Source organism: Peromyscus maniculatus, chromosome 21, assembly GCF_049852395.1.
Source record: "Peromyscus maniculatus bairdii isolate BWxNUB_F1_BW_parent chromosome 21, HU_Pman_BW_mat_3.1, whole genome shotgun sequence".
In the NCBI taxonomy this organism is placed as follows: domain Eukaryota; kingdom Metazoa; phylum Chordata; class Mammalia; order Rodentia; family Cricetidae; genus Peromyscus; species Peromyscus maniculatus.
This window is the reverse complement of record NC_134872.1, coordinates 44,023,877-44,037,723: the sequence shown is the minus strand read 5'-3', so window position 1 is coordinate 44,037,723 and position 13,847 is coordinate 44,023,877. Positions and strand designations below refer to the sequence as shown.

At 39.9% G+C, this 13,847-nt stretch overlaps 1 protein-coding gene across 32 annotated transcripts in view; it reads right to left on the bottom strand.

Annotated features, from left to right (window-relative positions):
- Positions 1 to 13,847, bottom strand: part of Tbc1d5 (TBC1 domain family member 5) — a 453,313-nt gene that overhangs the window by 103,532 nt on the left and 335,934 nt on the right. For all 32 annotated transcript variants that reach the window (XM_076557560.1, XM_076557565.1, XM_076557572.1 and 29 more), the window contains one exon: positions 2,440 to 2,546. In XM_076557560.1, the coding sequence (XP_076413675.1) occupies positions 2,440 to 2,546 (107 nt within the window). The remainder of the gene's footprint in view (positions 1 to 2,439; positions 2,547 to 13,847) is intronic.

Here is a 13,847-nt window from a genome sequence, read left to right as displayed (position 1 = left end):
GAGGAAAGGGTTTATTTTCCATGTTGCTATTGATTATTGAAGGAAGTAAGGACAGGAACTCAAACAGCTGTAAGGCATTTTCTCAATTAGTGATGAATGGGGAAAGGCCCAGCCCATTGTAGATGATGCCATCCCTGGGCTAGTGGTCCTGGATTCTATATGAAAGCAGGCTCAGCAAGCCAGGGGAAGCAAGCCACTAAGTAGCACCCCTCCATGACCTCTGCATCGGCTCCTGCCTCCAGGATCCTACTGTTTGAGTTCCTGTCCTTACTTCCTTCGATAATCAATAGCAACATGGAAAATAAACCCTTTCCTCCCCAAATCGCAGTAGTAGAACCCTAAGACTCATGGATACCCACAATTAGTCAACAAGTAGAGAATAAGAAACTGAGGAGTGCCTAGCCCCAAATGGGACATCTCTATCTCACTCCATTCTCCAAGGCTCAGGGATCATAGTAGAAGAGGGGACAAGGGGGCAGAAAGAGTCGAAGAGCCAGAGGTGGTGGATGACTACAGCAAAGCTGTGTTTTCCAGACACAGCAGCTCTAACAGCATATGCAGGTCCTGCACAAGCTCAAGCTAGACAAAATCCCCACATGGAGGGGAGAGTGAGCAGCAAGTCCTACCTTAGCTGAGGCAACTGATAACTGCTGGGAAAGGAAGTCAGTTCTCTTTCTGGGTGTGAAACCTGGTAGGCTGACCATACTCCAGGGAATATCATCACACTTAAAGAGTACTTGGGCAGCACAGATGGACAGGATGGGTTTAAAACAAAAAAAGGACATGAAGCTGGGTAGGTAGAGAGATGGAGACAGATCTGGGAGGAGTTTGGGGAAGACGGTAAATACATGCAAAATATATATGAAATTATCAAAGAGTTAAAAAATATTATTTAAAAACAAATAGGAAATTGAGATTTAGCTAATCTCCCACTTTATAATCCTAAGAATTCCTAAAGCTGAGCTGACAGAATACAGCTTTAAGCCTGTAGATCAAAATTCATCATGGATTAGCAACTTCATCTTTACAACTTCTGTAGCTACTTGATCATCCTGTGGGAGTTTTAGTTACAGAGTACATATGACTTACATACACGTGTACAGATAAAAACAGAAATGCAAAATACTGGTATTCATAAACCATATCTAAAAATGGATACTTCTTTATGCAAAGAAATCAGATTGTATTTTGTTGCTTAATAAAATTGTTTTGTAAAACAGAAATGCTATAAAGGTTAGTGTTTCTATAAAAAGCAGATTAGGCATAAGGGGAATTCTAAGTCATATAATAGAAAATATACTCAAAGATAAGTTAATGTCAGCAACCACAGAGAGGTAAAAAATCTTTCAGAATCAGATTGCTATTAAACTTGGACACTCAGCCAAGCGGTGGTGGTGCACGCCTTTAATCCCAGCACTCGGGAGGCAGAGCCAGGTGGATCTCTGTGAGTTCGAGGCCAGCCTGGTCTACAGAGCGAGTTCCAGGACAGGCACCAAAACTACACAGAGAAACCCTGTCTCGAAAAACCAAAAAAAAAAAAAAAAAAAAAAAAAAAAACACCCCCAAAAAACTTGGACACTCAAGATGAACAGGCAGAGCTTTGGCAACCGAAATCACAGACAGACTGACTGACTCAGAGACAGTCTGACAACTGCCAACATGACTGTTGGGAGAGTTCCCAAAGAGCCAAAGGCTGGGATTACCATCCAATGCCTGGCGTTCTGATACTTGCATTCTGATACTAAGCTTTCTCTCTTACTCTTCATCCAATATTTTTGTTTGGCTCAAAAACAGCAAGTATTCACATTTCTTTTTTTTTAGATCATTAAATGTTCTTATTTTCAAGAAATACAACGTTAGTTGTAAAAGAGCACACTTTTTTTGTGTGTGAAGTATGAAGAAAATTTTGATGAATTGCTTTACACTCAAATAAAAAAATCAGTGTTAAGGTCTGTCTGAATTTTTATTAGGTTACTTGTAAGGTACAAAATAGGATAATACACACACACACACACACACACACACACACACACACACACACATTCATATCACAGTTCAGTGTTCCATTTTGTGATAAGGTCATACAGGCCTACTCGTTAGTATAGCTCTTTTTTCTTGATCTTCATATGGCCCAGAAGCCCTACTTGAATAAGTCATCCCCTGTGAGGGGATCAAAGATAGTGAAGTCTGGCTGTAAGAAGCAGTTGTGTAAATATTTCCTTAAACTAACAGGAAGGCAGGAGGTGAATATGACCTGCTGAGGAACAGGGGCACAGGCTGGGTGCAGTTTCTCAGGACAATGTTCACTGAATTCACTTGCTAACATGCTGGCCAATGACATATGTGAACTCTGGCTTATAACTTATAACAATCATTAGGAATACATGAGTTGGAGAACCTCATTCTTTACACAACTTAAAACCTTCCAAGAAAGCTTACCTTTGGGTCTCTAAGGAACAGAGCTTTAAGAATCAGTGAGTGTATGTCCCCGATGAGTGGATAATGCATCAGAAGGCCAAGACAGGTCTGGTAGTTACTAGAAATCACTAAATAAGAGGGAAAAAGGATTCAGATACAATACTGTTTATATGGTGAATATAAGAAAATAACTGAGAACCAAAGCAAGTGATGCAATAATTCAAGTGATGGGACAAAAGTCTGTCCTGAGAGGAGTTCTTCCTCAAATGCCCTCTGAATCAGTGCGTTTCAGCTACAACCTAACATACTAGCGCTCCCCGCAGGGCGTGGCAGGACATAAACACACTCTTAGATGCTTGAATATCTGCTGCCATATATGGCTACCTTTAGCTTTGCTGCTGAGAAATTAGTAACAAAAACCTTGTAAATGGGGAAGCAGTTAAAAATTCTAATAAAATAGTACTTACCTTGGTCACTATGCTTCATAATTTACACCATTCTCATTCTTTTATATATGTATCACACAATTCAAAATTAAAAATACAATTTTCTACAATTATTGGTTTTTCTAAAAGTAAAAAGAAATTATTGGAGGAGAAAAGTAAAAATCTTCCTTGATCAGCTTTTATTCTGCAGACTGTTTTCAAATCAACCTAATTATGGGTACAATTAAACATCTCTTTTAAGACAGGTCTGTGTAAACTAACCTATTTTTTGGTAACCTATCTGTCAGAGTAGTCACAGTTGGGCCCATGAATGACACTTGTTTTGTGAGCCACAGTGATTGCTTCTGCAACACTGACTGTGAGGAAACTTTATAGTTACAGCTTCCTATCGTTGTAACCAAATCTTGTTCATTAATAAATTACTTGAAAAATGTCCCACAGGAGAACAACTGTGATTTAAGGGAAATAAGACAAATGAAAACAAACCTTCATTCTTAGATTTTTTTTTCCTGCTGCTGGATGCAGTAGGCCATCGGAGTGACAACTAGATGAGGCCTCTCTGTTGGGGAGCCCTACTAGGCCAAGTCCGAGAGTCACTGGCTGTGGAAACTGCTTGTTTTCTGTTTCTAACTTTCTCATGGGCCACCACTTATCTTCCTAAAAAGAATAGCTGTGGTGTTCCAGCCCCATGGTAGTGTGTTTTACATTTTTTGGCGCGCATACTACTGTGGATGGTCAGGAAGATGATTTCTGCTTAAACTGTGTAATTCTAATAATACCAGAATATTTTTCATAACTGACACAGGAACACAACAGTCAGTCACAAAGACAGCTAATTTTAGATTTCAGAACAAATTCAAAACAGACTAGCTGAGACTATACAAAGCTAAGTTCCCAGGAGTTTATTGCTAAATCAAGATCAGCACTGAAGCAACTTTGGTGGACATACCCTCTGCAGCAATTCTCTTTCTGCATGTACCCCAACCACTCAAGGTTCAGCCAACTACTGTTATTGTTAAGTCCTGAATTTCAATGTCATTCTCTGTCTGGGAACACTAACCACTCAGGCTATGTGCTTGGCCAAGTGTTACTCACTGGCTAGTCAATAAGACCTTCCTAGCCTGAGAAAAACTGTGTGGCTTATCATGTGTTATGAGAATGGGTCAGACCCTGAGAATGCAACATATAATTGTCCAGAGTTTGGCTGTGGGAGGAAAAGCAAGGTGAGAGTGAGTAAACAGTGAGTGAATAATGTAGAAGAAGTGTGTGTGTGTGTGTGTGTGTGTGTGTGTGTGTGTCCCCTTATTTTTCCCCTCAGATAGAAAAGGTCTAGCCCTCACACAAGAATTTTCCCTAAGCCCTTGCTGCATTCATGGATTTTTTGCAAACCATGGGTAGCTGGAAAAGCTACTTCTTGAGGAATCTCTCTACCATGCTCCCTCCTGTGAGCACTATGGAAAGGAGACTAGATCGGGCAAAATGAATAATTATAAACTATGTAGGGAACTACTTTATCATCTTCACTTCCATTGCTGATCTGACAGCTTGTAATTTCACACATCTGGTTTCATTTGTAAAGCACTCACTTACCCTACCTGCTCTCTCTCCAATTCCTATTTGTTCATTTCTCCATAGTCCCACTCAGCTCCCTGTTGTCATTTTTTTCTCTAGAAATTAAAAAAGCTAGGATATCATGGTATAATGTTTTAATGTACAGTTTTCATTTAAAGTGAAGAAGTTAAAAAAAACCAGGTAATTAAGTGATCTGGTAATTCAAAAAGTTATTCTCTCAAATGCTCTAATGATACTCAATTTTAGTACCTGCCCAGGAAATAACTTTTACATATCTTGTAGGAGAGGCAGAGAGTTCCGTGGAATGTATTTTGGCTGCAGTGCTCAAATCTGAGTCTGAGGGTCCTGAGTCTTCTTTACAGTTGCCTAAAGTGACACTCAAGTCTGTTTGGCAATTTCTATAACATAAAGTTTAGTCTTCTAAACAGCCATACAGTTTTAGAAAACTGCTTGTATCATCCCATGCAATGATTCGTTAAGTGCCTGCTCTGAAATGGTCCCATGCTAAGCCAGAACACAGAGGTCAACAAGGAAGAAGTCCTTGTTCTGGAGACAATCCAAGGTGCAAAGCCAACGGCGATTCCATCAAGATGATGAATCCTAATGGCTTTGGGCAAGAACTCAGGCTTAGAACTTTATGTGCCTTATCTCATGTTATTATAAGCACAGGATATTTTTTGTTGTACTACACATGCAAAGAATGATACTTTGTGAGGGTAAATCACTTGCTCAAATCACACAGTGATCCCTTGGTGTAACATGATTTGAAATTCAGGGTCTGTACTATCCTTGTAGTTCTACAATGCTGTTTAAAAAAATATTGCTTTGAATTCGAGTGATACAATGGATACAAATGTCAACACTAAGTCCTTTAACATCATTACTCCATACAGTAGGTTAGGTACCTGGAAGGTCAGCCTTACTGAGTCTGTAGAATAGCTGGGTACAATTGGACCTTATTTGGAAGGACTAGCACAATAATACTGTCACCATGACTTGGAAGTTATGAGAATCTATAAAGTGTAGAAGGCATTACAACAATGTGTTAAGAAGAAAGAAGCTAACAACATTCTCTTATACAGATACTCACAGACATCTCACTGGATTAACATTAACATACCCACTTGGGTAACTATGCCCAATTTAGGGTATGTAGAAAAACTATAGAAGCTTGTTTAAAAACAAGGTAGCAGGAATCTGACAACACTAAAGTTTAGAATTGCTCGGTCTCTACCTGCTCCTTCCCTAGCTCCCATGTTCCTTCCTTCCTTTTATTAGTGGGTGGAGTCGAACCTAGGACCTCACACATGCTAGGCAAGCACTCTATCACAGAACTACACCCCCAGAGGTTTTGCTTGTTATAGTAAATTTTTGTTTAATATATAAATGATGCAGTATTGTTCCTTATCCAATGCTTGTTTTACCAAAGCAGGTAGTAGTGACATGGCAAAAACACTGGTTATTTTTAACCTTCCCTGAATCAGCTCTTCTGAGCATCACTTCAATATTTTGCTTTTAAAACACAAGGAAGCATAAACACATTTTGTTCAAAGGCACTCACTTTTTATTTATTTATTTTCCAGGGGTTTTTTTTGGTTTATGTTTTTGCCATATCATTAACCAGCTTTGACCAGCCTGGCCTTCAACTCACAGAAACCCCCATGTTTAGGCCTTTGGAGTGTTGGGATTAAAGGCATACCAGGCAACAAAAAGGCTCTTTCTGGGGTTGGGGATTTAGCTCAGTGGTAGAGCACTTGCCTAGTAAGCACAAGGTCCTAGGTCTGGTCCTCAGCTACAAAAAAAAAAAAAAAAAAAAAAAAAAAAAAAAAAAAAAAAAGGCTCTTTCATGAAAAACCATCAAGGGCTTCCTGTCCAGAACTCTTGAACCTAAACCTCTTCTAACAGTATAAAGACTTCTTTGAGTAACTGCCAGTAACACCTAAAAAGCCCCTGTTACTTTGGTGTGGCCTTGAGTAGTTTCCCTGTCACCCTTTGAGCCTGGCACCTGTGCAGTAGGTGTGACCCAGGGTATGACTCCTTGCTGTTCTTGAGTGAACTCAGGGTTGGAGAGTCTCTCTCTTTGTGCCTCAGCAACTGACAAGGAACAGTCTATCTAGGGTTCCTATGTGAGTGACACAGATGCTGGGATACATCTGCCCTCCCTCAAGTCTCTCACAAGCAGTACCAGCTCCACATGGAGTAAAGCTGACTGATTTGTCTCTGCCTTTAAATGTCCCACAACTATTGTAAAGTGTTCTGAAGGAATTGGTCTGTATAGTTTTCCAGGAGAAATAATAACAAAATGTAGTCAAATCAGTAAATACAAGCAGAGATATGACTATACTGAGAAATTTGAAAGCAACATAGATTATGTATAGCTCACTGTTGGCTACCTACAACTAACATTTATGAATATTTTTCTCCAAATTATTTAATTTTATATGAAGATACAATTTCTCAGAGTAACAAGGCAAATGGAAGATTACCAAAAAATGGAATGACTTCCTTTAATGTCCTTCAAATCAAAACAACAGCTATGCCCTCTCAGATACCAGCAGCAGGACCAGAAACTTGCAATACACTGTATAGCCCTCCCATAGACTCCCACTCCTTGCTGAGAACAGTAACCCGTCCATACACTCCTTCTGCAGGTGAAGACACGAATGGTGGTGCAAAGCAGACAACAACTTTTCCCAGGCCAAGGGCTCCTGACACTTGGTTGAAATGGAAGCCTTAGCTTTCGCCAGTGTCTAATGTTTTCCTCCATTTTAGCAGACAGCATTATGACAAGGGTGTCTATATACAGAAAGAAAAGAAGACACATTGCAGATGGCGTCTAAAAACTGTGTTTCAACCTCAGAGAAGCCACAAATAGACACTAAAACATGTCCTTGACATATAAGCCAGGTGCAGTAAGTATTTGGAAATGGGCATAAGTTCTTATACTTATATATGGATTTGGCATACAGAACAAATAATCAAAGGCTTCATATAAAATTCAAAACAATGGGGACTGCAGAGATGTCTCAGTAGTTAAGAGCACTTCCTCCTAGTGCAGTAGACTCCACTTCTATTCTGAGTGCCCACAGTAGGTGGCTTAATAGACTTGTAACTCGAGCTCTATGGGATCTACTGCCTCTGGTCTCTGTACTCAGGTACGTACACACACACACACACACACACACACACACACACACACACACACACACTCGGATAAGGAAACCTGAAGGCTCATTCATAATTCGTTACATAATAATGCCAATATGTAAGTGCCTTGTAAGGCACCTGGCATGCAAAGACATCCAATGAATGCTACACACTCTGAAAAAAATATTTATGAGGGCTTACCACATGCAGTGAAAAAAATACATAGCTGGAGCAAAAAAGTCTTCTATGATATAAAGACCTTAACCATTCCGACTTTTCTACTATAATATCATAATATATAAAATGGGATTTTAAATGAAGCAGAAAATAAGGGTTCCTTTGCTGTTACTACTTTTTAAGTTTAATATAATTCAACAGAATTTACTCTAACTAGAGAACAGAGAAAAGCATGAGCTCTATATTCCAAAAGATCTGGTTTAAAATGTGCAACACTGCCAACTGTAAGACCCATCCAAATACGGAAGGTCAGGGCTTAGGGTGTGTGCACTGCCCAAGCAAAGCCAGCTAGCTCCAGGAGTGGCTCTGGTACCTGATGGAAGTCTGATGTTGGTTAACTGCACATAGTTCATTTTTTTCTCCACCTTCCCTTTTAAAGATTTTATTTCTAAATTATGTTTAAGTGGCAAGTGTGTGTCTATAAGAATATACATGACTGCAGTTGTCTACAGAGTCCAGAAGAGGGCGCTGGATCTCCTAGAGGTGGAGCTACAGGCAGATGTGAACCATTTATGGAGAGGAGGCAACTGAAATCCTATCCTATGCAAGGGTACTCTGAGCCATTGTTTCTCTATCTTCTTACTTCATTAGCCATTAAAAGAATAAAATGTTTTATTTCAAATACTGAATTCAATCCTAAGAACAGTCTTAAATTTCTCTGCATATTCCACTGGAAGTGAAGACTAGTGTTTGCAGCAAAGAACATTGCTGGTAATGGTGTAAGGGTTGGGATAACTCCTTAAATGGAAATCTGAGGTGGGTAAGGGCTTCCACCAACACCTGGAGGCAAACAGAGGTGTAATGCTGAGTGGACACTGGGTGTTGAGGTGAAATGATGTGAAAGTATTACTGTACATGGTGGACATAGAGATATTCTCCAGAAAGGTGGGGAAAGATAAACAAACTGTGGTACACACATCAGCAGCTAACAGTATTATTTAGCACTGGGGATTGAACCTGGCACCTTGTACATGTCAGGGAAGTGCAAACTAGAGGAACTTAAATGCACATCACTAAATTAAGCCATTCCAGAAAGTTCCACATTGTATTACCTTAAGTATATGACATTCCAGAAAAACAATGAAGACAATACAAGGATCAACAGTTTCTAAGACCTTTCAGGAGAGAGGGATGAATAGGCAGACCACACAGGAATTTTATGGTAGTAAAAATCCATGATTTCCTAATGGTGGAAATCTATACAGTGGCTAGACTATAAAAGGTCCATATAAAAAGGCTTGGTTTAACCAGGTGGTGGTGGTGCATGCCTTTAATCCCAGCACTTGGGAGGTGGAGACAAGTGGATCTCTGTGAGTTTGAGGCCAGCCTGGTTTACAGAGAGAGAGTTCCAGGACAGTCAAGCCTTCACAGACTTCAAGGCTTTGTTCTCAAAAAACCAAAAACCAAAATAAAAACAAAAACAACAACAACAACAAAAAAAAAGAGGCTTAGTTTCAGTAATGGCAGTATTGGGAGATGCAATGAGATAGTCTGGTGGGAGGTCATGAGATCAAGGAGTTATAGCCTTGAAAGAGACTTGGTGGTTTGAATGAGAATGACCTTCATCAGCTCATACATTTGAATGCTTGGTTCCCAGTTAGTAGAACTGTTTGGGAAAGATTAGGAGGCATGGCCTTGTTGGAGTAGATGTGCTCTAGCTGAAGGTGTGTCACTGGGGGTGAGTTTTCAAGTTCAAAAGCCCAGACTCAGTCTTATTTTTCTGTTTTTGCCTGAAGATGGGCATGTAATGCTTTCAGTACTGCTCCAGCACCATGCCTGTCTGCTTCCCACCATGATGACCATCTAAAACTGTGAGCAAGCTCACAATTAAATGTTTCCCTAGGTAAGAGTTGCCTGGGTCATGATGTCTCCTAACAATAGAACAGTGACTAAGACAGATTATGGGACTTAGCCTGTCTTGCCTACTTTCTCTCTCTCTCCCCTTCTTGGCTCCTGATAGCTCACTTTTGTCTCTTCACTTGCTTCTGTCATTAGATTCCAGCATGATAAATCATTGGTACTGCCTGACCTTGAACTTGAACCTCTAGAACTGTGAGCCAAAATAAACTTCTGTTTATCTAAGTACCCCATGTTAGTAGGTGTTCATGAGTGAACAAGTCAACTATGGATTTAGGGTGATGATGACCAGTCAATGTCAGTTTAGAGATTCTAAGGAATGCACTGCAGATGTGGGGTGTTGATGGCAGAGGAAGCTTCAGGTGTGTATAGAGGCAGACGATCAATGAGTACTGTAGTTTCTGTCTTTTGTAACGAACTAAAACCTCTCTTAAGAAAACACAATGCAGGAGCTGATGAGGCAGCTCGATGAGTAAAGTGCTCAATGCCCAAGCATAGAGTTCAGATCCTCAATACCCACGCAAAAGCTGCGTGGTGGTATGAAACCCCAGTCCTGGGAGGTGGCGACAGGTCAATCTGCTGTGGGATGTCATTCTGCATGCTGTGAATATGTGTTGCTCTGATTGGTTGATAAATAAAACACTGTTTGACAGTAGCCAGGCAGGAAGTATAGGCAGGCAAGTAGACAAAGAGAATGCAGGAAAGAGGAAGAACAGAGTCAGGAGTCGCCAGCCAGACACAGAGGAAGCAAGATGACAAGGTAGAATTGAGAAAAGGTACCAATCCATGTGACTAAACATAGATAAGAATTATGGGTTAATTTAGGTGTAAGAGATAGTCAGTAATAAGCCTGAGCTAATGGCCAAGCAGTTATAATTAATATAAGCCTCTGTGTATTTACTTGGGACTAAGCAGCTTTGGGATGCGAGTGGGAGAGATTTGTCCCAACCACCGGCTGGCCGGGACACAGAAAAACTTCCAATTACATAAATCCAAGAAGCTAGCTGATGAGCCGCTCAGGCTGAAATGGCAATCTTTAGATTTAGTGAGAGACCCTGTCTCAAAAAAAAAAAAAAAAGTGGAAAAGTCACTGAATAAAACATACAATCTCGCCGGGCGGTGGTGGCGCACGCCTTTAATCCCAGCACTCGGGAGGCAGAGCCAGGCGGATCTCTGTGAGTTCGAGGCCAGCCTGGGCTACCAAGTGAGCTCCAGGAAAGGTGCAAAGCTACACAGAGAAACCCTGTATCAAAAAACCAAAAAAAAAAAAAAAAAAAAAAACATACAATCTCAACATCTTGCCTCCATATTGGCAAGTATACCAACACACGTACACACACAATACGAACATGCATTAAAACAGATAATTTGTTATGATATATTAGAGAAATTTTCAAAGATTGTTAAGCTAAACTACAAAGTGATATAAATGATATTAGTAACTGAGAGGTTACATTAGTCTATACCTGATGTGGTTACTATATTTTATGTCAGAGAGGAGTGAGCTGGAGTCAGGGAATACTTAAACATTCCTTCAAAAATAAGAACTGAGATTTGTGCTTTGACAAGCTTCGACATGCATTGCCATGTAGTTTTAGAGCCTTTATTTTTAATCACTGAGGTTCCTAAAGGTTTTCTAGAAAAGACAAATTTAATCTGTAGTTGAAATTCTGCAGCTACAGTATGATGTTGAACATGCTGTTAAATGGGAAACAGAGAAGCAGGAACTGTCGGGTAGGGCAGATGGAAACACTGGCACACAGACAGTTAGTGGCTCAGGAGAAAGCAGAAAGCCAGCACACAATAAAAAAGAAGAGCATGTCAGACCCAAAGAACACAACTGCCACACTCGGCAAGCCAGGGAATGGCTAAAGAAAACAGGGACCTTAGAGTATTCTAACACATTTCAGTATGTTCTGACTGAAAAAACAAAACAAAACAAAACAAAAAACAAAAATCAAAACAAGACAAGGAATGGAGCTCAAAGGTCCAAACATAAGGAAATAATGAGACTAGAATGATAGTTACCTGGTTTAATGACTACATATAATATACATATACTGAAATACCATACTTCACTCTAGTGTGTGCGTGTGTGCACATGTGTATATTAGGTATTTATTAAAAAGAAAAATGGAATTTACTAGCCACTACCTCCACCAGCAAAAACAAAAGCAGAAAGAAGGTGGAAGTGATAAGAAAGAAACTTTTCCAGATACAAAAAGTTCAGAGAGAAAAATCAATTACATCAGACACAGTTGAGAGACTTCTGGACTAAGAAAATCAACAGGTAGAAAGAAGGGCAAGGTAGAACATGCCCATGGTTCCAGCACTCTGGAGGCTGAAACAGGATTCCTAGTCTCAGACCTGATCTCAGAAAAACAAAACAACACAAGATATCTAAAGTCAAATAGAATATGAGACAAATGAGAGGTATTTTTACATTGTAAATGAGAAAGAAAGGTATATTTATACCAAGGTCTGGTAAATAGTAGTAACTTGGTAAACATGTGTTGAAATACTGGTTATCTGAATAAATGCCTGATTAAAAATCACTTTCTTAGTTATTTTCTTTGTGCCTTACTCTTTAATTATTATTTTTTCTTTATCTTCTTTTCCTTTTATGATTCTTGGTGAGGTACCCATAGAGAACCAAAGAAAAATCTAATCTTCAACTTAATTTTCTAAGTGACTTCCTTCCCTTCACTAACTTGTCCATACCAGCTAAGTCTACAAGTGCTCTGTTTCCTCTTGTGTGGCCACAGTTTTCTACGCTTTACTTTCCCCTCCTGGTTCCAACCCCCTGGTACTATAATTTGTTTGCAGTCATTTCCTGGCTGTGCTTCAGTCTTTATACGTCCCAAACTAGTCTCCTAAACCACACCCCATGGCCTCTACCTTGATGGTTACCCTCACTCATTTGAAAGTCTGTAGACCATCTACCCCTTTCAGTCTCCTGGGACTGCTGAGCACAGCCAGGGATGCCTGCTGGGTCTCTGACTCATCTCAGCTATTCCAGTCCCCATCCTGCCAGCCACTCTCACTCTGGCTATCAAGCACCTATCCCTATTTTTCCTCTTCCACAGCACACGAGCTTCTTCCTCTTCTGCTATGGGGTTTTCCTCATTTTCTGTTTTCTGACCCTCAAAACTGGTGCTTCCTTCTCACACCAGCTTCACTGCTGCCACACAGCCCGTCTGCCAGTCTTCCTACTCAGGGTCCTTGTTTCCTCAGTCACTTTCTTCAGTAAACATTGATTTGAAGACTTACTATGCATTAGGCCCTCTTCTAGATGCTGTATTTAAAAAGGAAATCAAGACGGACAAAATCCTGCCTCTCACTGAGGAACTGAGTAGACTGCGTGCTTAAACAACAGAAAGGAACAAATGTACAGGTAATTTTGATTTTCACAGACACAGCACTAGAATAGGAAAAGCTTGCACTGATTCCTGAAGGAGAAACTCCTTCTGGATTGACACATCTCCATCAGTGCTCCTGTATCTTTCTCTTCTGTTCTTTTGTTCTTGAAAGATGTCTAGATACATGCCATATCTTTGTTCTTTATTAGGTCATCTTTTTGGTTGAAAAATAATGCAATAAAAATGATAATACTTCTGTTCTAATCACAATAGCAAGAAAATGGAATCCACCTAATGTCCATCAACAGATGAGTGGATAATGAAAATGGGGTACATACACAGAGGAGTTTTTATTGAGCCACAAAGAATATTGAAATTATGAAATTTTCAGTAAACTGGATGGAACTGGAGAATATTATATTAAGTTAGGTAACCCAGGCTAAAAAAGTCAAATACCGTATGTTCTTTCTCATATGTAGATCCTATCTGTGGATTTTTATACATGTGTTGCACTTATATAGGAATGCGCGTGCTTAGAAACTGAAAACCAGCAATAGTTCTTTGAGGCTGTAATATAAGCCCTTCTTCTAGTCCCCACTCTTACAGATTAAAACTAGGGTCTCATGTGTACTAGTTGAGTGCTCTTAAATGGGGCTCCATCCTCCATTCCCAGTTTCTCTTAAACACCAATATTATGTGCAGAGTTCCACATTTGCCCACATTCTCTTGCTGTATATGGCCAACTTAGGTAGCATGGCTGTGTGATTCTTAATATCCTCATGGGAAGTATTTCATATGAAAAGACAGAATA